Source organism: Falco naumanni, chromosome 12 (assembly GCF_017639655.2).
Source record: "Falco naumanni isolate bFalNau1 chromosome 12, bFalNau1.pat, whole genome shotgun sequence".
Classification (NCBI taxonomy): domain Eukaryota; kingdom Metazoa; phylum Chordata; class Aves; order Falconiformes; family Falconidae; genus Falco; species Falco naumanni.
This window is the reverse complement of record NC_054065.1, coordinates 30,922,024-30,945,546: the sequence shown is the minus strand read 5'-3', so window position 1 is coordinate 30,945,546 and position 23,523 is coordinate 30,922,024. Positions and strand designations below refer to the sequence as shown.

At 41.3% G+C, this 23,523-nt stretch overlaps 1 protein-coding gene across 26 annotated transcripts in view; it reads left to right on the top strand.

Moving 5' to 3' along the window:
- The window catches only part of NRXN1 (neurexin 1), a 725,766-nt gene that overhangs the window by 623,643 nt on the left and 78,600 nt on the right, over positions 1 to 23,523 (top strand). For 14 of the 26 annotated variants that reach the window (XM_040611873.1, XM_040611872.1, XM_040611867.1 and 11 more), the window contains 2 exons: positions 937 to 1,026; positions 2,507 to 2,826. In XM_040611873.1, the coding sequence (XP_040467807.1) occupies positions 937 to 1,026; positions 2,507 to 2,826 (410 nt within the window). The remainder of the gene's footprint in view (positions 1 to 936; positions 1,027 to 2,506; positions 2,827 to 23,523) is intronic. The other 12 variants (XM_040611882.1, XM_040611881.1, XM_040611879.1 and 9 more) reach the window with 1 other exon arrangement.

Below are 23,523 nucleotides of genomic sequence, written 5' to 3'. Positions count from 1 at the left end.
GAAAACTATCATTAGAAAAAAATATTTGAAGTGATTTGCTAATTATTCCTCATCTGATATTTTACTCACTGTATCAGCCTCATTTTATCTCATTGTTTTATTTTAAAAAGTCAAAAGTCTCCGCATGGACTGAGAATAGATACGGTCTGCAGATATGGCAAGTTTGGGGTTTGCATTGCCCAATTCTGAATTTCTGAAACCCCACTACAGATGGGGTCTCGCTAAATTTTAAGGTGCTTGCACGTTTCAGAACTAGGCTACTTTTCAGCACATCACTTTTGTCAAAGCCTTGGTGTTCCTTCAAGACATTGTCAACGTGTCCTATGAGAATGTACAAGCGGTGAATACCCTGGTCTGTTCTGTACCGTACATTTGAATCTCTGGAATGTATTTAAATGAAGCGAAGAAGAATGTGTTTTTTCTGATTAGGAAATAAGTTACAGCAGGTCTCTTAGTAGACAGCAGAAGCAAGTGTGCCTTAGACGGTGATTAAGAGTGGTGTTCTTCTTTAAATGACTAACCTGGAGTGAGAGGTTGGATGTCTTTTGAAAACTTAAAACTGTTTCACCTGAACATGTTTAACTAGTTAATAAGAAACATCAAAAAAGACAAAACCCTGAGGTCAATGATCATTTTTTGTAAAGCCATTCGATGATGTTTAAATTTGTTTTTTGGGTCTGTCTATAACATAAGTTTAATAACCTAGCTCAAATGCAGATTTCTAATTTTCAATTAACATAGGAATAATTTTGTTTGCTAAAATAAAATAAATGAATGAATGAAAAGTCTGAACCATGAAATGTTCTAGGTAGCACTTTTTAAAATTCCAAATTCAAAAAATCATGTGGCAACTGTATAGCTCAAGCTTTAAGTATTAACTTTTAACCTTTGACCTTACAGATTTTAACCAATGAAATGTCTCTTTAAACTTTAAAGGAAACAATGATAACGAGCGCCTGGCGATTGCTAGACAGCGAATTCCATATCGACTTGGTCGAGTAGTTGATGAATGGCTACTCGACAAAGGTAAAAAACATTGATTAAAACTTCAAATAAAAAAATAATTTGAACATAACCAAGTAGTACTTCATTGTAACACTAATAAACATAAAAAATAAATTTCAGTAAAACTAAATTAAAAACAAATTTAAAAAAGTAAAATATAGAGTAATATTTGCATACCTTGTATAATAATTTCTATACGTTTCTAGAGGTACCAGCTGTTTAATAATCTTACCCTGTTAACTTAAGGTTAAAGGGACTGTTAAATATAATCCACTAACTCAATCTATGAAGGTACTCATAGCAAACATTAACCAAAAATTATAAATCATTCATAGATTATATTACACGTTCCAGCATCTAAATTATTAACTAAAAATATATGTAGTTATGATATCTTCATTACGGTCCTGAAAAAAAAAAAATTCGTTTAAACTGTAGGTATCTTAAATAGTGGGCAATATGAATTGCCAATCAAAATGAAGTCCCTTTAACGTTTGCAACCTTCTAAGGGGATTTTGGAACACACACTAATTAAAACAGAACTTAAAGTTGTGTGCATGCTTTTTGTGAGCAGAAACCAATCTGCTAAAGTGACTATTCTGTTTACTAAGAGTGGTACTGTTGCTGAGGATATCTCTGTTTAATGGAAATGTGCCATGATTTCTCCATCGGTATGTGTGTCATTTCTGAAGCCGCTTTTACATCTAAAATCTTTTATTTTAATTGATAGCCTTGCTGAAAGCCAATCAGACATCTATTTTTGAATCTGCCTCTGATACTCAGCGTGAACCATGTGTTTCTTTTCAGTGTGTATGTTGAAGGAAAATAAACATTTTAATACAAAAAGGAAACATTTAATTAAAGATGGAAATATTTTATTCACTGATAGAGAGATAAGAGAGATTACTGCATAACATATTCGTTCAAATTCACTTGACCCAATGACTTGTTGGCTTATATGTAAACTCTCCCTGTGTGTATATACATATTTGTATATGTCTATACATACATAAACTCACATGTACATACTTAAAGCTATAGGCCCTGTGCTGTATTTCGTGGAAAAAACCTTTGAGATGTTGGCAGACTTCAAGAAACAGTAATCTTAAGGAGTTAGAAACCTGGCATTCTTGACACGCCAAAAAATGTTAACACTGTTTTCAGGTAAAAGGGAGAGGGGTATCATTTGTAGTACTAAATACATTTGTAAATATATTTGATTGGCCTTTTAGCAAAAAAAAAAACCAAACAAAAAAACAAACCAACAAACACCAAACACAAAAAACCAATCCCAAAAGTTCGCAAACTAAGAAAAATGCAAATGCTCTCAAAATTTATGCATTTCATGGACACCTCATTAAAAAGCAATGAATTATGAGTCAAATCCTTTTCTTATAGTTTATTGCTCTCATTATTCACCCCATGACAATCTGTTATCACTCGTGTAGAGTACAGTGTTCACAGTCAACATTTTTGCATGTGTACAATATTATCTTCACAGGGCGTCAGCTCACAATCTTCAATAGCCAAGCAACCATAAAAATTGGAGGCAAGGAACGTGGCCACCCTTTCCAAGGCCAGCTCTCTGGTCTTTACTACAATGGCTTGAAAGTTCTGAATATGGCAGCAGAAAATGATGCCAACATCGTGATAGAAGGAAACGTGAGACTTGTTGGTGAAGTGCCTTCCTCTATGACAACTGAGTCCACAGCCACCGCGATGCAGTCTGAGATGTCCACGTCAGTCATGGAAACAACCACCACTTTGGCCACGAGCACCGCCAGAAGAGGAAAGACCCCGACAAAAGAACCTATTGGTCAGGTTAGTCGGCTTCCTCGCCTTTTGCAAATATTTTCCCGTCTTTGAGTGTGGTTTCCTATATCGCATTCACTCTGCAGATGAAATGGTTCCCGTTGGAGAACCGCATGACTTGCAGGTGAAAGTTCTGTGCCGTACGTGGCTGGTGGATGCAATGTTGATCAGCATGTGGAGGGGAAGGAAGAGCTCTGCTGTTCTTCTCAATTAGGCAAACTTAGCCATTCAGATTTTTCTTGTGCTGAGGTTGATTGCCCCGTCACCCATCTTCATAGCAGTGTGATTTTGAAATACCCTTCCTTCCTTCGATGGCTGATATTGATTATGTTCAGCGTAGGAATGCAGGATGTGTGGGATTAGAGAGAATGAAATGAAGTGGTGGCTTTCTCCGTAAGATAGAGAACAGATACCCAGTTTGAAGAGGGAACAAGGAAAGGACTAGAAGATGGAAGAGGTGGGAAAAGCAGGAACTGGCACTTTCTCTGGTCCCATGATTATCTTCTCAGGCAGAATTCCTCATAAGGGGCAGCGGCAGCAGGAGGAATTAAGAGCACTCTGGTCCCTGGGAGATCAGGCTCCCGGTCAGAGGCTGTTGTCGACTCTTGGTTGAGGTTATTTGTGTCTCATGAATTTAGTGATACGTTCAGTAGCTTTCAGGTTTTGTCGAGATCTCGGTATAATATGTGGGGGAATTTAATTATCAGGAAAAGGAAGGGGGGAAGAACAGGTGAGAGAATTAAGTACCTTCATCCTGTGGCTACTCTGAGTAACAGCATAAAGACTTTGTGCTTTAAAAACTTAAAATTTGCCAGGACATTCAGGTGGCAGGGAGGCAGATCCTTTTATATTTATTCTGTCTTAAAAAAAAAAAAAAAAACAACCGAAAAAAACCACCCACCCAACCACCACCACCAAAAAATAGATCGCCAAGAGCTTTTCCTCTGTTGACCAGGCTCACATGCTTGTGTGCCCTGAGATCCAGAGGTAGGAAAAGGAGAAAAGAAAGCGTCACGAGCCGTAGGGAGGAACAGGAGCACAACGTGATGAATGAGGTTAATTCTGTCAAGAACGGAGGCGAACAGGCTGATTAGGTGGGAAGGCTGAGTTCAAGTTGCCTGTTTTCTGTGTGAAACCTCAACTCACGCTTGGAATTTGATCAGGGCATCAGACTTGACACTTCAGCTTCTCTGTCTGTAGTATTTTTATACGCTTTCTACTCTGAACCTGAACATTTCATTTAAAGGTGAGCTTTTTTTAAAAAAAGTATTTGTACTTGTATTTTCAAACACACACGGGTTTAATCCATTTTTCTTGTATATGTAAAGTGCATGAAAATCCAAAGGGAAAGAAAAGAAGGGAGGGGGGAGGGCAACTAAAACCCAACTATGGGTACGTGGAACCAGCCGCCTCCAAAAAACAGCATCCATTGTAGACTGTAACTTGCAGATCTTTTAATGATCTTTGTAGTAAGCTGCAGTATTTTTATTAAATAGGCATTAAATTATTATTAATTCTGTCGTAAGTAGTATCTCACACTTTATTGTCCAAGTAGTCTGATCTCAGTACTTGCAGCAATGCAATGTAAAACTTCATCAAATTTACTCAGAGGAAGTTCTGCATCTAAAAGTGCAGGACATCCTCACAGCGTGGAAGAATTTGGGCTGAATTAATGCTACTAAATTATAGTTAAACTGAGTTAAACTGTTCTAACGGTGGCCAGCATGCTTTTGGCCTCTGCCACTCTCTCAAGTAACTCCCAGGCACACTTTGGGAGGAAGAACATCGCAGGGACCATTCCCAGTTGGCACCTTGCGCGGTCTGCGGGCAGTAGGAGTTACTGGGACGGTTGCTTTGCCAGCTGGTCTCAGTTTCCAGGAATATTCCCCAGTATGATTTAGACACTTATTTGGATGTTTAGCCACTAAGATTTTTCTTTTTGAGGTGTTCCAATGGCATATTTGGGGAAGAAAAAGGTTTCTTAAGCTAACAGCTGTGGAGAGGTGTAATTTTTTCTGAAGATGGAAACAAACATTTAGGCAAAACAACCTGCCAGAGATTTTCTGTCTCTAGACTCTGGCTCCTGAAATAAGGGGTCGCCCTTCCAGATTTTATCAAAGCATCTACACCATGGGTTTAGAGCACCTCCCTGCCACTGGAGCAGAGTGACCTCGGTACAACTGTACCGTTCCCGTATCCTCTTCTGGCTAAAGGGGCTACACCCCAGCCCTGTGAGCACTGGCTCTTTAATGTCCCACCATCACACGCCTCAGGCAGGCCCCAGGGGCATCCAGAGGTGCACAGCATCTTGCCAAAGCATGTTCTGAGGGTGAAGGTTTTGATCAAGCTCTCACCTGTTAGCCCGGCCGGTGCTAATACTCAATGCAGCTCATTTGAAACTCGGTATACGAGAGCCTGAAATCAATGTTTCTGAGGAAAGCATTCAGCGTTGGTGTTGTTACAGCACGTGGCACCCCGAGTATATAACTGAGCCCTTCTGGCCATTAATAATACACAGTGGTTGACTTCAGCTATGTCTAAACATCCTGCCTGGTAGGATTTGTGTTGTCATTATGACTATATGCTTAATTAGTCAGGGACTGCACTGGAACGCAGTTTGCAATCAGGCCTGTGATTTGATTTAAAGAGATTGATAACATCCCGAAGTCAAAGGTGAAATCTGTCTGCAGGATGCTGTTATTCATGCAACAGACTCAGACCTACGAAGCTACTGAATCAAATTAAGGACATAATATCTTCTCTTCATTAATACCCGTTTTCTTATTCTACTTGCATGCAGTAATTTCTATGCTGGTGACCCATAAGACGCCCACAGGTCTGTCCTTCAGGGTGCTAAGTAGTCACCTTCCATCTTGGTGTCACAGGGAGATGAAGGCACTCACTACCTCGTGCAAAATCTACTGCTAATTTCTGCATTCCCTTTCATTTTTGCCCTTTACATTTTTTCCCTTATTGTTATTTATATATAACCTCTGCAAGAGTGTCAACTACATTGACATACTGTAATGCACAAGAAGAAAAGTTACCTTCCTAGCATTAATTAGGTTACTGAAGAAAACATGTAGCTGAACAGCAATTGCTAATGAAAAAACCTTACATTACTGCAAACCAGTGCATGTCTGAAATAGAATAGAAGCAAATGATCTAATCAGTCGGAGATTGTTTGCTCCATTTGCAGAGGTATTGAATTCAATTAAAGAATACAATACTTAAAGAAGATCATTTCAGTCTCTATTTATAGGAAATGTTCTTTTTAAAAACCTACAATGTTAGTGCTTAAATTGATGGTGTATGTGCTTCTCAGCAGATATCTAACTAATGCAATATATCATACAAGATAGACGTGATACTTCCAGAAAGTATGTTGAGTACTGTGGTGCATGATTTTAGACAAATGAGGTCTTGGTGCTTCGTAAAAAAAAGGTGCTTTTTGTTAGTGACTCTGCTCTAACTGAAGGTTTTCCCTACTTGGAGGCTGTGTCATATTTTAACAATGGGTGTTTTGCTGATGACAGACATCTTAATTATTATACTTGGAAATGTAGATTTTTCAAAGGGGAGAAAGGTACTCAAAGCCTATTGAACGTCAATGGTAGGTGAATGCCTCATTTTCCTTAGTGCCTTAAGAATCCCACCCCCCACCACTCCACCCCTTTGATTATAAGGGCATCTAGAGCTGTCAGCCTTCATGCAAGGCACTGCGTAAACACCTAGGAAGTGACAGCCCCTGCCTCAAATAGCTTACAGAATAAACAAAAGGTATCAGGTAAGGAGAAGGGGGAAAAAAAATGAAGAGGAAATTAGGAGGTGGGAGGAAGAGGGAAATAAAGAAAGCATTGCACTCAGTGTTAACAAGCAACGTGTGGATTTGCATCCATCATAGGAAGGATAATTTACTGCCTGGTTTTTGATCTATTCGCTCTTCAGATAGCACCCGCTGCGCTGCAGCTGTCCCCTAGGGTCACCGTGCAGCTTACAGCAGACTCTGGAGTAGGCAGTTTAAGGACTGGGCTGCCCAGTTTGTCCCACTTGAGCAGCTGGTGCAAAATCGCCATCAGCTGGGTGGTCGATGAGAGGTTTTATCTACTTTGCTTCCCGCTTTGCTGTTGACACTTGGAGGAACCCACGCCAGTGGCACAGGAGCTGAGGACTGCAGGAGAGCTCCTTGGCTGCCCCCACGCTGGACAGGAGGAGGCTCAAAGTTCTGCATACCTTTATGAGCTTGAAAAGAAATCCCCAACCTTAAGTTTTACAAGAACAGGACTTCTGTTAAGTGAAAATACGCAGCTATATGTTGCTTACTTCTTTTGGGGAGCCTTAAATATGCACTGGGGCTCAGAAATCATGAATTTGTTCCAAGAATATCATCCTCTTTTATTAAGTTATTCAGCAAAATAATAGTTACATTCTTTCTTCTTTTTCTCTTTTATTTTTGACATTTTTTTAAAAAAAGTCTCATTTGCAAGGTTTTTTAGTCAATCATGAGGGTGATAAACTTCTTTTAACATTGAAAATAAAGGAGATCCACACGTCGTGTAACTCCAGGAGCCAGAATGTTAAGCAAAACATGAAGTACTGCAAGGCTTGCAATAAAAATTGCAAGAGCTAGCAGAAGTGGAAAGGCTTCAAAAGAACTTTGAGTAGGGGTTTTGCTTGAATTAGGATAGCAAAATCAGGCCTTTATATCTCTTTGGCATGGTTTTGTGGATCTGTATTAACTGGGAATCATAAATGAAGAGATAGGAAATCAAAAATAATATGCTCATTCCCCATCCATTTCTAAGGATTTGATTATGACAGCCCAGGCGCAGAGCAGCCTCTGCCCTCATGCGCTGGGAACCGTTTCTGAAAGTTGTGTGCAAAATAGCTTTTTTTATTTTTCATAAAGGATCCTGGCAGTCCTCTTTGTTCTTATCAGAGTGGGCTCTTATCTATAACACTAAGCCGCTTAACCAGCAATTGCAATATACTGTGAGATGATTGCATGTTTTGGAACAATAGGCACTGATTTTTGGTCAAGCAGAATTAAATTGACTTCGTATTAAATTGATGAGCTGAAATTTGGTCAGTGCCTTGGAGGGCATACATCAGGTGAAAGGTGTGTTGCTTTACATGTATTGAAGCAGCGGATTTAAATGGTATTCACAGCAGCAGGGACAATGACAGCCTTGGTTCATCTATACCTGCCAAATAAACCCAAACATTTGAAAAAGGTGTTTTCCACGGAAAGAGTTCAATTTTAAGAATGGTTGTTCAGTACATGACCTTTACACAGGATGGTAAATGTGAAAATAATTTATGGAGACACACTAATCATTAAATCAACATCGCTGGTAGGAGGAAGAGTGTTTTCCACCCATCCCGGTTTGAGATTAGCCACTGTATGGTTTGCAATGCCTGTTCTTATAGTCAGGGCTCATGTTCTTTCCATGCCTTTGCGCTGCTGCCACTTCTTCCTCTGCACTGTCACACCAGCCAGTCCGTAGGTCATCGGCCCCAGCAGGCAAGGCTCTTCCTCCGGGGTCTGGTAAATCACAAGGATTTGACTCAACAGATGCTCACTAGTGTCAAGTGAATCCTGCAGCTTCCAGCGCCACCGCGCTCGGTGCCCATACACACTCACTGGGTGACAGGACCTGGGGAATTCAAGTGTTAAGGACAAATCTCATTTGCGGTAGGATGTCAGCGCCAATGTAATTGTGGAAGTGCTTGTGTTTTAATTGCAGGTAGATGAAAAAATAGCTAGGTGCATGAAACCTATGCCCTTGTTTTGCCCTTTTTGTTTATTTGTCTGTTTAAAACATCATACCATGCATTTTTAGTTTCTTCTAGTGATTTTTAAAATTCAGTTAATGCTTTTAAAACAGAATTATTTTCTTTTCTTTTAAATTTTCTTTTAAAACATAATTGTTAGTTAATACCGATGCTCAAGTAGAATCTCAGAAAAATTGAAATAGGATACAGTGAACACTAAAATTCTCTACCTATGTTTTAGTGTTTTCTACCTGATCCCACCTGACTTTCCCATTCTTCTGCAAAGAATTTGCATATTGAATACAGGTTCTTCTACTGGAGCACTGAAGTGCTCCAAATACGGGGGCTTTAGACAAGCAGCGTTCTGCACATTTGTGTGTTGGGTTGGCTCATTGGTTTGTTGCTTCCAAGTATGACTTATGTGATTGCATGGTTGTCTGTCTGTCCCTCTTAATAAATACTGAATCCCTTAAACAATTCAAATATCTCTTTGGCATAACGATTTCGAGGACATTAAGCTGCCAGAGAGGTTAAATTGCGTGAGTTCTGCTGCCCATCCTGATCTGCTGTGTATTGCAGAGCCATGTTTTCCTCCGGTTTGTGTTTAAAAAGCAAGGACTGAAAAGAAAATCGAAGGGAATGTGTGCTTAGGGTAAGGTTTTTAAAAGTTCCCTCAAATTCATCAATGTTTCTATATTACTTCAATGTTTTTGAAAATCTTATCCTAAGGCATTTATCTCTAGAGATGCTCTAACAGAGTGGCCTTAATGTGTACGTCAGCTGCTTAAGACATACACGCCTTTGTGCATGTAGCCTTGCTATTGAGCTCCTAAATAATAGCGATCGTCAATAGCTTTGTAGTTTACAGAGCATTTTGCCTCTGAAACCAGGGCTTTGCATCAAGCTTAGAGGATAAGACTCGCTGTGAGTCGTTCTTAGCATTTGTTAGAGGACGGGTTTATCTGGGTTTGTAGCACTCTGGGCCACCGAAGGCAAATCTTCACCAGCTGCTTGGGAAAGTCCAGGTGGAAAAATGCCTGGACGTGACCAGCAGTGATGCTCCGTGTCTCCTGCACTGTACAATCCAGAGAAAACCGACTTCTGCCTGGGCTGCTTTCTCTTTAGCTCTGCTGCAGATCAGCTTCAGGAGGCACCATCCTGGTGGGGTGGGGTTCCAGCCCCTCAAAAAAGGAAGCCAAACCACGCAGTTTCCAGCCAGCCAGCGGGATATGGCTAAAACCTGGAGCACTGCTTTGAAAATACCCCCTGCAGTGTGTACGCACAGGGAAAGGTAAAAAGTGTTTGTAAATTAAATTACAACATTGTTAGTATCCAAAGAACGTCAAGACGCTTGTCTAAATTGTTGATTAATTGGTTGCAAACCAGAATTTGTTCTTAAGTTCAATTTGGGAAAAAAGGATCTGAGGCCTCTTGCAGCTTCAATTTTGTCATTCTTCCATGTTCAAATGACCAGGCTCATTTATTACAAAGTTAACTTTACTGGGGGTGTGGGGTGTGTGTGTGTGTAACCCAGATTGGTGTTATCTAGTCTCAAATCCTGACTCATTACAATTTTCAATATGGTGAATTTTCATTGTGAAGTAAAGCGAACATAATATTGATACCAGTGGGTTTTCCATAGCATGCTGCTTTTCTTTTTCTCCTGATACATTGCTCGTGTCCCGTTAGCACCATGGTATTACTAAAACACCCTTTTGCGTGATACAGGACACGGTACTTACGGTTGCTAAGCAAAGACACACCCAGACTGAGCCAGTGATTTTTGTTGGAGAAATCTTTCCCTAGTGCTCATAGGCTCCTTCTTCCAACCGCTTTGGCAGGAGGGGTCCCCTCGCACGCAGCGGTGCTTAGTTCTGCCGGGTGCTCTGCGTCCGCCCGCCGCTCCCCTTGGCGCCCCTCAGCACGCTAAACAGACATCGCTGCCCCCGGGTTGTACGCAACGAGGATCGTCTTGCCCAGGTGGAACAAGAAGCTGTTGCAGAGCAGGTGACCCGTAACCGTATGGGCACGGGGCTGTGAGGTGCTTTTCGGCGTTTGGGCTGGCTCAGCAGGCCTGGGGGTTACAGAGGGCGCTGATCTGGTGTGGGCTTGCAGGACAGGAACCCTCGCACCGTATCCGAGAGCCGCTGTTCTCCTGGGAAGGGAAAGCGATGGTCTTCCCGCACCCTTACCGCTTGCCGGAGCTGCGGTAAGCCTGAAGATCTCCTTCACCGTTTCCTTTGGTGAATTTCCAGCTGAAGTGCTGTGTGTTTTACATACTCGGCTCACGCCATTTCCTTTCAGAAAGCACAAAATAACACATTCTATGCCTTCCCTTTTGTGTACAATTCCTATGTAATTACTTGTCGATTCCTATGATTATGTGCAAGAGGGGAGAGGAAAGCAGTTTGACTTGGGGTGCAGCTCTCCTCTCTGATGCACATCACAGCAAAGCATCAGCCCTGCTGCCGCAGCGAGCAGCGACTGCAGTAGTTTTCGTGCAGTATGTGCCTGAGAGCCGCTAAGGTTAATTACTACAGGTTGTAGTGTTCGGTGTGCTTTTACGTATGGCTGGCAAAGACCCGTCTACCACAGTATGTGGTCTGACGTTTCGTTGAACCTCAGGTGTGTATCAGAAGGTTTCAAAATGTAGGTGATACAACCGTAGCATATACTGGAGGTTTCCTCTAAACTTGGCAGTGACAGTAGTGTGCAAAACCTTGCTGCTCACTTACTGTTATTAAGAGCAAAGCTCCGCTCACAGGCACGCCAGTTTCATAGACTGCACATCACCTTCTGTAATGAAGTAATTCTTGGGATTATGTTCAGTTAATAAGTTAGTATGGAAGGTTTATTCAAAACACATTTGCCTTTCCTTTTTTTTTCCTTTTCTCTGGGTAGTACCAAAATCTGATGTCTGTCTTGAATAAATCAATACTTTTTTTATAATTTGTTTAATTTAATCTGTTAGCTAAAGTTGTCTTTAAGTATTTGGTTCCATTTGGTAGTCTGCAATTGATCTGAATTGATCTGGTGCTTACGTTTTGTTTCGATACAGACATTGCTTCAGACTCAGATACTTTCTAATAGTTATGTCTCCAAGCTCTTTACCTAGGAGACTTGCAATTCTGTTACAATTAATTTTGAATGCAGGCAGTGTATTATTTCTTTGCATACTTTTCCTTTCTTTTAACTGCTCTGTGTTGAAATGTCCCTCTTTTGCAGTTGTGTTTTGTGAGTATATATATACGTAGATACACACACAAACTTATAAAAGCCAGATGAACTTTTTAGATTGGGATTTTTTTAGTTCAGAAGTGGACAGTGACAGTGAAGTGACTTCAGGAAGAAAACGATGAGACTTGCCAGTTCTCCCAAGGGCAGACACATCTTTGTTGATGAAGAGGAGAACTGAAGTTATCCCGTGGATCTAACTATACCCCCTTGCTCCTAGAAGTGCATAGAAACATGGACTGAGAAATAGGAACCATTTCCTTAAAATCCACTCTGAAGGATAAGACAATATACTGACCAATTATACAAAAATCAGAGGCCAGGGTTTGTGTCAAGACCTGGGGGAAATGATAGCATCTTCCTCCAGTTCATCTCCATTAATAAATAACGGAGTGCTTCCTGCTGTGAGGTGGCGATGGGATGAGGATGAAATCCATTAACGGCTTTGATGTGTTCGGATGGATTGTTAAGGATTATGTCTGTCTCTAGAAACACAGAAGTACCGGGTTTTAGGGGAACGTGTAGCAGGTAAATCAGAAGCGGTTCTGGAAAGAGAAGAGCTGATGTGGGAGGAAGCCCGTGCAAAGAGATGGCGTGGAGCTGCATACCCTCAGGTCCGGGAAGGAAAAAGGCTCGCACGGGGAACAAAACACACGGGGGTATAATGTACTGTATTATTTTGCTGCAGCCTTGAATCTAGCCACGTACTAAATGTCTGGGATTTTGTGGGTGGATACTTCAAGAAGAAGGACTGAAGAGGTTGACAGGGTTTTTGAAATGCTCGTCAGCTCTCCCAAGGTTTTGCTCAGCCCCCAGCATAACACTATAAATATAGAGAACACATTGATTCTGACATTTTCATGCTTAAAAAAAAAAAAAAAAAAAAAAAAAAAAAAAGATGAGGTCAGAATCGGTAGCCTTAGACATACCTTAAATGACACTTGCATATTATTTTCAGGTTTTCAAAGCAGGGCATTAGTACCCGTGCTGAGCAGATGCTGTAATAAAGCTGGGAACAGCACGAGTGAGATTCTGATGTCCATGTAGCCATAGGTGTCTCCACTGACCTGTAGATCCCAGAGTTGATCATTTGCTTTTCCTATCAGGATTCTCTTGTGACTTTCTCAAGTATGTTGGTGTTAATAAGCATAAAGTCCTAAGAAAATACTCCCCCTTATTTCTATCTCTGGTCATATTTTGGGAAAACAAGTGTAGATCCAGCCTTCACGTTTCATGAGGCCACGACTGCACTGACATTGTCAGGAGGTTTACTGAATCCTTTGGGGGGATCCATCTAGACCAGATGTGTTCAGTAAAGCTGATAATTCCTTACATTAATACTAAGACTTAGTTGTTTAATTCCAGGCTCTCAGAGGCATAAATATGACAGTCTGAATACATTTTCTCTAGGTGTGATGGACTTCCTGATTAACTGATTTAATCCATGGAGAAGCATTATCAATACCTTTGTATATCATGCCATAGTGTAGGATAGCAGTAGTAGCTAGATGTGTGTTGCCTCCTAAAAATTACAAATATTTGCTTATGTATTTGAGTGTATAAACATATTTCTTTAGTTACACTTTTATAGTGATCTCCAGTTGCAGCTCCGATAATGTGAACATTTAAAATATTTCCCTGATATTGTCATTAACATTAACATATCCTCTCCCTGAGGAAGGTGCTGGGTGGCTTGAATCACTGTGTACAGGAATAGTGTAAAAAACTTCTTTTCTAGAGTAATCCAAACAAGCCATATTACAATTAAATGAGACATAAAGGCAGTTGTCACGTTTTTCCGTATGAAATGGCAATCATGGTTAAAATGATACACACAAGTGGCAGGGTCAGGTTGTGATTATTGTTTTCTTCAATGAAATGATTGCTGGAAGAATCATTTGGTATGACCCAAAACAGGGTTTCCATTTTTGTCAGCAACATAACAAGAACAAAAGAAAATATTTTGTTCAAAGCTATTTCTGTTTCTTTCTCTTTTTTTATTCTTTATTGTTAAGTTCAGGCAAATTTGGAAAAAAAAAGATTCAAAATGAAATTTCAAACAAGATCAGTGTTTAAAAAAATGTTTTCAAAGTATTGTATTAATCTAATTAGACATAAATCTGACATAAATTAGACATAAATAGACATAAATGGCTGAGATCAGCCCAGTGTTTTCAATTCGCAAATCAGTTGTGGCAGTGCCTCCTCTGTAATTCTAACTGACCTTGGCATTTAAACTTTTGCAGTAGTTTTTCTAGTGCTATCAGTCCCCACAGAAATAGAGGCCATTCTCTATTTTTTCAGTGTTATACAGGTAAGTCTTTAGAGGTAAGCCTCTAAAGAACATCCTACAATGGGGAGCAAAAGACTTAATTTAATATCTTCATCGATTACAAGTAGCTATCAGCTTGCTTACTCTGTAAATATATTAAAGTGCTTTGTTTTTCCATAAGAGGGAGTTAACAGATGTCTGACATGTTAATTCCACCATATGGCAGTTTCATTTTCTTCCTAGTGCAATATTAAAAAGATAATGACGAGAACTGAGTAACATGGTTAATCTTAGTAGGCGTAAGTTTCACCAACGTTTAAGAAGCAACGAGGGGTGACTATGACTTGGTGTTGAACATCGGGAGAGGTGTATTGTGGTTTTCCCTCTTCAGTCCTGGGTTGGCGGTGAAAGGAGCTAGGTCACCCAACAAGACCTCACCACCTCCAAACTGCAGGATGCTCGTGGTGGTGAGGACAATAGCCCTGTTTCAGGGATGCTGGTGAAGCTCAGGGGGTAAATGTCTTCTGGTAACAGTGAACAGGAGAGCTAATGTCATGCGTGCATGTTTTTTTCACATTATTTTCACATATTCTATTCATCAACAGTTACTCTCAACATCAAAGCATAGTATTTATCTTATGTAAAGTTTATCCCTCTATGCTGGTAATATATGAAAAGTCTTGGATCTGTCAGATGGGAAGTCTGAGCCGTGACTTGTTGAAGATTAGGAGGGTATTCTAGGAAGGTATTAGCTTCTGCTTGCCTTATCCCTGTGCTCTGCCCAAGGCGTCCTCTATTAACCATCACAAGGAAAGATTACCAGGCTAGGTGAACCTGTAGACTAACCGAGTACGGCCATTTTGATAACACGGTTATTATTTATTTAGGGGGGGTATTGTATTTTGATATATATATATAAATATATAATATTTATTATGATAACACGGTTATTATTTATATGAAAAAATGGCTGCTTCTTTTGTTTTCTGCTTTTCTGAATATAGATGCTCGTATTTCAATTCATGGTTGGGGTTTAAGGAGTTTCCCCAGAATTATTTTCAGACGTTGCTCATGCTGATCGGCTATCTAGCAAAACAAACCAAAAGGCAGGTTTTCCTTTTCGCAAGGCAAGTTCATCAGTAAGAAGCTGTACCCGTATGACCTAGGTAGATGGGGCCAAGATAAAAAATATATATATATTGAGAAACATTGAAGAAACTGCATTCAGGCATTTCACTGATGTACCGAGGAGGGTCTGTATGCCCACAGAAGAAAATAAGAAGTTAGAGTAAAGCTCTGTTGGCATCCCCTCACCTCCTGCTTGGTCGAAGAAGAGAAAAATTCAGTGGCATGGGTGAAAGTCACAGTGTGAGCGTGATTTTGTTTACAAATTCTAACAGTAAGATAGAGCTGTAGTGCTGCACTGTCCGGAGTATTCGCTGTAATAGTTGAAAATGCCATATTTTCTTTCAGTAGTGTAAAAGGAAATTCTATAAAATCTATTGCTGATGAATAAGGCATATAAGATTTTTTTTCAGATGATACATGTGGGGCTGAGTACACAGAAGAATTCTAATTCAAGATAGCATTGAAATGTATGTGTTTTCTCTAAACATATGCTTAAGTAAATGCTAGAATTGGAAGGGATTTAAACATGTGATCTTCAATTTTTTCCTTGAATGGGCAATGAGATTAGAAATAATGCTGCCCGTCTGGTGCCATCTTAGCCCAGGACTAAACTAATGGTAGAACCTGACTCAGTTCTCATTTGTTCTCTACACAAGGAGGAGTTCTCTTTTCTTCCATTTTTCTAATTAAGGTGGGACACGAGGTGTGATTCTGATATCTGAGCCACTATTTTGTAACAAGCAGTTGAAAGGATTGAATTGTTTTATTTCTGTCCAGGTTAGGTGCCTGTGAATTATATTCTACAAAACCTCACCCACAGGCGGTAGGGCATGAAAAGTGCAATCTGATTTGCTCATTTCAAATAGCTCATTAATCATTAATGCCAACATTCTCTTAATTATGGATCTTTGTGACCAGCAGAGCATTTACTGGTGATCTGCAGAGGAGATGGCTCATTACTTTATTGGCTCTCACATTTTTTCCACTTGCTGTACCACAGTGCTGGGGGTTAAAAGTACACGTTAGTGACGGATTGTTTTCCTACGTACTCTGCTGCCATCTTTGCCACAAGAGGCCCTGGGTAGCTTCCCGTGGGAGACAAGTGATCTGCCAGATATGGAATAGAAGGTATTTAAGGGCTGCAAGGCCATTCTTTATAAAGATGAAGTTCTGGACAATGAGCATGTTTTGAGAAGTTGGTTAGGATCAATCAATCTTCTTAGAATATCCCATAGCTCTAGCAGTCCAAGTGAAGCGGAGAAGTTAGGGTGTGCTAGCACATAAGGCATGAACACACCCAACTGTGGAGAAAAGTAAACCTCAGATCTGCCCGTCTTTTGTGATATGTTGGTAAAAAATAAATTCTGGTATAACTTTTCCCAGCACAAACTTTCATGAGTCTCTCCAAGAGTTTTGAGGAAGAGCTGGGATAAATGTGGCTGATTCTGCTACTTAGACGAGTCCTTTCTGCCAAGGCAGGCAGCAAAGCTCTCCTTCAGTGCTAAAGCAGCGGGGGTTTCACTTGCACTCTGGGGACTGGAGCGAAGACCCCCGCTGAAGGCACGCGGGGTGACAAGCAGACCTGGCACGGCATAGCTTGCAGCTGCTGTTGACCAAGAGAAAAGGATAACTCGCAGGCTGCAGAGGATGAACTTCTGTGGCAAATTCCCTGGGCTGTGCTGGCAAGTTTCTTAGTACTTTCAGAGCTCCCACCTTTTTGTTTCTTTGAGAGGAGGTGTGTTTCGAAGAACAAAAAAACCAGTAGTACAACTGAAAGTGGCCAAGGAGCTGATTCTTAAAATATAATTTCAATTACGCATGAATATGCTGTGAGAGGTGGATCAGAAATGTGTATTGTCCTGCAACCAAAATGGACAGAAAGGGTAGCAAATCCTTGACTTCGGCTAAATAAACAAAACTGTTTAATAACTTCATACACTGAGCCAAATTCTCGGTCGCCGTGATGCAACTCTATTGACTTCAGCTATGGGCACTGGTGTAGCCGAGACAAGAATGTAAATGACAAAATTGTTTCTACGTCCTCCCTCGGAGGCAGCCTGTGTATTGAAGAGACACTCATCACCCTATTTCTTCATCTCTAAATCTGCAACGAGCCAAATGGTAAGTTTGAAGCATCAAAGAGGTAGTTAAAAGTTAGGGGTGACAGCACCAAAGATTAGGGGAACTGTTGTGACTGGAAGAGCAAGAAAAGCTTTAAACAAAGGTACGTGTGCAGACTTAACGTAACGCTGCCACCACTGCCCCCACCAAGACAGATCGATCTGTGTAGGAAAAATGAAAGCAGGTGCTATCGAGCTGGGAATGGCAACTGAACACCGTGCGAGGTGGCAACCAGCCTCCGGGGTGTGCAGCCAGCCCCCTTAACTGCAAACTCCGTGCTATGGCATATGCGAACGATCAGAGGTCTGCGTCCAAAGTTAACATTCATTTAAACAAGACGCATTGAGAGCAATAGATTTGTACTGGGATAAGGCTCTCTGTCCCCCAAATATTATCCTGTCGTGCCAGGCAATGCGTTTAATTTGCTGACCAGTTTTTAGATGGGCGTTGTCAGTACGTGAACGTTGCCTGGAGGCGTGTGGGACTCTGCACAGAGGCGCCTGGTGCCACCGCGGATGTCCTGGCTTGCTTGAGGCTCGCACAGGGCTCGCGGATGTGGCACAGGGCTAGCAGGAACCCTGCGCCCTGCTGGGGGGGGGGGGGTGAAGGGTGTCACAGGTGGGCACGCTGCCGCGGAGCTGTGCCCTAACCATTAAAGGAGCTTTTGTGGAAACAAAAAGGATCCTCCATCCAAATCTTCTAATTTTTTTTTCCCCATCAAAATACCGCACTCCTAACAAAGTAATGGCAATAATACTAATATATGACTTTTAACACATCCTCTCCCAGCAGTGTGCCTCGTTGGCTTTTGCTGAGGAGATGGGATGGCTCTGTGTGTTCTGCAGAGACACAGAAGCCAAAGTGACTTGTTCACCACCAGCAAGGAGCCGAGACGGGGCACAGGAGGGCTCGGCTCTCCTCAGGTCACCTTCGTAGTTGACACACAAAGCTGCATTTGACACAGGCCGGTTTCACCGTATAAAACAAGTCAGTAAATGGTTACAGATTTACAGCACACACAGCCCTGAGCTGCCTTAAATAGGTGTGTAATTTTATTTATTTTTTTATTAAATCGTATAGCTGAACATAAACTCTTTCAGGTTAAGTTGCAGTCCTAATTTTCAATCAAGTTTTTTTCTTCTCCCACGACGGGGAGGGGGGAGGTAATTGTATTTTGTATGGTGACAGGGGATTTGTGCTGGCTTCAACCAGCTGCTGAAATCAGTGATAACAGTCACCGCGCCCCCCCTCAGATAAAGAGCTGCTGCTGAGTCTATTCCTCAAGCTTAAGCCAAATTGCTTTGAAGGCCTGTGAAATTCAATTTGCAAGAGAATGGAGGATCCTCTCCATGTAATTTCAAAACGTGGAAAACAGTAATTGCTTTTACTTCATTCAGAGCATCCGTGTAGGTAAGCCGCAGCATCCTTTGGCCGCTGCCAGAGCTGGGGAGAGGACGGACCCGCCGCTGGCTGCCCGCGATGCTGGACCCCCCGTCTTTCTGCCGCAGCCGTTGCCTTCAGCCTCCTTGTGCCGGCTTAAGGCAGCGCTTTGCATCGCGCCAAATTATGTGAAAAAGGGTTTCATTATGATAACTCTCTCTTTAATTGACTGCATTTATATGTGTCTCTTCAGCATGGAAGATAATCCTGGATATGCATAGCCAGGCTTGATCTCAGATTTGTAAGGTGTTTAGATTTGTTCCGTTCAGCAGAGAACATAAGTATTAGTGGATTTTTTACAAGTCTCCTGTTAGGAGCCATCCTTGATCCTGTGGCTGGCTTGTCTGCTGGTAATCTTTTTCCATGCTTGAAGAACTGACAAAAGCATCTGGGCCTCCCTGGCAGTAATTAGGGCGAGCTAACTGCCTGCTGTGCTGGAGAGTAGCTCTGAGATTTGAGGAAATGCAAGTGCAAAATGCAAACGGGCTGGCACGCCAGTGCCTTGTTTCCTTTACACAAAGGAACCCCTGCTTTCAGTTGCATTTGACTGAGACCACAATCTTCTTTTTGTTTCTGTTTTTGTATGTGTGTGTGTTTGTTTTTTTTTTAACTCAGAAGTTCTACCAAACTCCAGTGTTATTTTAAGAACTCCAAGCTCAGAGTAAGGTGGTTTTGTTATGGGTTTTTTTTGTTTGTTTTTTTTTCCCCTCTGTTGCACAGCTGTGTATCTAGAATTGTTTTCACTAATTAATCAAAAGCCTTCACTTTCAAACACTGGAGGTTAAAAACCTAATGGAGGAACATTCCTCTCTCCAAAAACCTTATAAAGACTTACTACAGCAATTCCTTAGTCAATCTTTTGATGTCAAATCATTGGGTACTAAATATTTACGAAGCTTTCTCCAAAGAGAAACTTAAACATACATGAACCTGTAGGTGGGAAAAAAGAGAACCTCAGGCTGCAATCTAGAAATTTTGTGTCCAGGAAGCCTGCCTCCCTTAAAGAGATTCCACAAGACCATGAGAGAAGGGGGTGCTCATAACATGCATTTTACTAACACTGGCTGTAACCCCTGTGCTCCCGGGTTTGCACAGCCTTCCTTATCACAGCGTGGTTTGCAAGCGGAGGGCGTGAGTGGTGTCTTGTAGAAGACATCCCCAGCAAAAAAGATGTGGGGAGCAGCAGCTGGTCCTGGCAATTTATCCACTTGGGTTAAGAATTGTTATTTTTTAATTTTTTTCCTGTGGGAAGAGAATAATGGGTGCCATTCATGAACAAAATCCTGCCTGGCCCCTGTGTAGCTAGAGGTAAATGAGGGCAAAGTAATCTGTTCCTTTTCTCTAGTGGACTTTTGCAGAGGCTGGATGCAGTTTGTGATCTTTTCTGTGAAAATTGAGTGGTGCATGAAGATGTCCTGAGATCCTGCTTTGTCTACAAGACTCTCTGTGACAGATGTTTGTCACTCTTGACGTCCCTTTCTTTGACATTCTTTTCAAGGGCTCCGTTCTACTAAAATCTGAAGCAGCCTCTTGTGATTTAAATGGTCAGAAATACTGATCTGGCATTACGAAAGAACACATTTTGTTTTCTGTAAATTACCTGAAGACTTTTCATTAAATCTTCATCTTATTCCATGTCCTCCTGATTATCACATCCCCTCCTTGCATTACTTCTTACATTGTAGCATCATCGTGCCACAGTATTTTGTCTGTGAGAAGAAAAGTAGCATCCCCTCCCTCATCATAAGAGGACAGTATTGGTGCTGCAGCAGAGACTGGCTGGCAGCAGGTGCTTTTAAGTCCTGCAGTTATTTTTTTTCTTTCTTCAGAGGTAATTATCAACAAATCTTGATATTTTTTTTAAAATGTATTATTTTTTCTTAAGATCATAAATGCATTTGCCACCGCGCCACACCTTTGCTGTCACTTACGCTCCGTTCCACCACGTTATGCCCTGAATCTGTTTTGTGATACATGACACAATTATATCTCGGGGAAATTTGCTCTTCCCTTCTTATGTTGTATGATTAATTTATATGCGGTCAGTGCATGCTTGGAATGAAACAAGTGTTTCATGTTTCTGCATTTCTTCACATTTTTGTGCTCGGTGTTTTTTTGAGAGGGAGGTTTCCGCAAAGCTGTTTTGGCATTTATTTTCATTGAGAAGTTTAGCTAAATAATTGAAACAGCCAAAAAATGGCTTAAAAAAAGGGGCAAAATGTATTTTCTTGTTTTGCTTCATGAACAGCTGAGTTTGAATACAGATGCAGAGACTAAAGTAAATTAGATTATCTCAGTTCAGTATTCCGCACCACAGTTCCAATCCCCATCGTTGTCCCAATCCCCATATCTATGAGATGGGAAGATTAAGTAATAATGAAGACATGTCACTGCACCTGCTTTCACTGTATCAAGCTACATACAGTAAATCCACCCATAGTTTCATTTTCCCCCCTCTGGCATCATCTGTTGTTCACGTTCCCAGCCAAGGGTCTGATCTAGCTCTCCAAAGACTCTAAAACCACATTTCTAATCATTGCCTGTTCAGATTTGCCTACAGATTTTGAAAACAAGCCTCTTTCCAAGGTCTGCCTGCATAAAGTAAACTGTAAACGTTGGAGCCGATGTGTGGCTTCATTTGTTAGAAGACCGTTTAAGCAGAACACTGGTGTTCAATGGTGAACATCTGGCACACGAGGTGATCTAGTGGCTCCAGCCTTGCGACTGGCACGGGCATGTTTTCAAAGGGCGTTACGAAGAAGGTAAGAGTTCACCAAAATAAGGTTTTCAGGCCATTTGTGTGTAGCTTCGGAGTCGCCGGGACCCTCCCCAGGACAGCAGGGGCAGCTCGCATCCTGCCCGGTGCACGCAGTGGTGGTGCCTTTGCTGAGCAGCACGGCAGCTGGCTCGGCGGGCACGGCTTTGCGTTCCTCGGTCACTGCTCCAGATAATACAGATGGGATGGAGGTATGGTGGGTGATGTTGATAACAGAGGAAATGAACCTGTGAAAGGGCTGTGAGTCCAGAAATAGGGATCAAGCGCGGAGCCGTTACATTGTTGGGCTCCTTGAATAAACTGCAGCCGTGTCAAAGCTGTGGCTTGTCTTGGCATGGACATGGCCTTTGACTTTCAGTCTCTTTCTCTATTGCAACTTACTTGTTTTTCTCTTATAATATTATTATTATATTATTATATATTATTCTTCCTCCTCTGTCAATCAGCATTGTTTCCGTGAGATTTTTGCTTTTTTTTTTTTCTTTTTTTTCTGCTCCACTAGTACACGCTGTGATGATGTTCCCCTTTACTATCCTCCAGCTGTTTTTTCTTTTTTTTTTTAATGTCAGATGGCCCCTCACTGTTAAGGTCGTGTGCCATCAGCCTCACTGGAGAGTCCCGAGTTCCATGGCAGCCATATAATTGACTGGATAGCATCTCACTGAAAGGTCACAGCGTGCTTTGGAGGCTGTTTTTCCCTTGTCTTGGTAGCATTTTGGCTAGGTAATTATGTTCCATGCAATTCCAGCCTCTTGGTTCACATTTACAGTTTTTCTTGTTCTGTAAATGGAAAATACATTTCATATTAATCAGGATTTATTGTACTCAACAGCTGTTGTTATGATGCATCAAGAATGGCCTATCAGGATTGATATGTTTACACTGAACCACAGCATCTGGAATTGCTCCATGTACTCCCGTCCTGATCCGCCCAGGTCTGAAGCCCTTGGCTTTGGGGAAACCAAACGACAAAGGGTTAGGCAGTGGGAGGGAAGAATCCCACAGACCCCATAGCTCTTCCTGGCTTCTGCTGATGTTTTTACTAATACAAGGAGAGTTCTGTAGATGAAAAGCAGGGCAGGATGTGTTTGGAGTTTAAAATTCTGTTTGAGTGCTGAAAACAACTCTTGTTCCCTGTTGTCCTGCAGTGGCCCAGACCCAAAGCTGTCATTCAGCCTGGTGCTGACTCCTGCGGTTGCAGCAGCAAGGATGTTCCCTGTTGTTTCCACAAAAGGACCAAAACATCAGCCCTTCTCCACCCATCAGCAGTCCAGGCATTGATTTACTCCTGGTTCTTCATCTACAGCAAGTCCCTATCTTGTTAGGTGATGCAACCAAAACATAAATAATATGAGAAGTACTTCAAGATAAATGCTATTAAAAACTAGGTGCAATCCTTGTAGCATTGCCATAATGATTTTTTTTTTTAAAATCTTGCAACTTAAAGTTCACACCGTCAGGTTTTACTTTGCAGACCAGAGCGCTAGAAATTCAGCTTTCTAAAAATTGAAATGAGATTATGATATATGCAATTGCAAAGGCTGGGGTTTAAGAGAATAATGCCAGTTAGCATAAAACCTGAAGGTCTTACAATGAAAACTGGCCAGATATGTATGTGCTAGAAAAGACTAGAACAATGGTTCCAAGTGAGTGTCACTATAACATTATATTAATACACTAATAAACCTAAACTTTGGAAATGGCTGGTACTTTCATCTAGAATAATTATTGTAATAGAAGACTTCCCAGGTCATTTTTATTGCTCTCCTGTGGGGCTGAAGCTGTTCTGCTGTAATGGAGTTTGCATATTCAGGATATTTTAAGACCTATGAGAAGGTCATCTGTTAATAACCAACGGTGAGTCTGAACAGCTCTGCTAGGCTCTGTTTTATGGCTTGTCTTTGGACATAAATGTAAGCTTCAAAAGAATAATAATGCCCAAGCCAGTAAATAATATGTG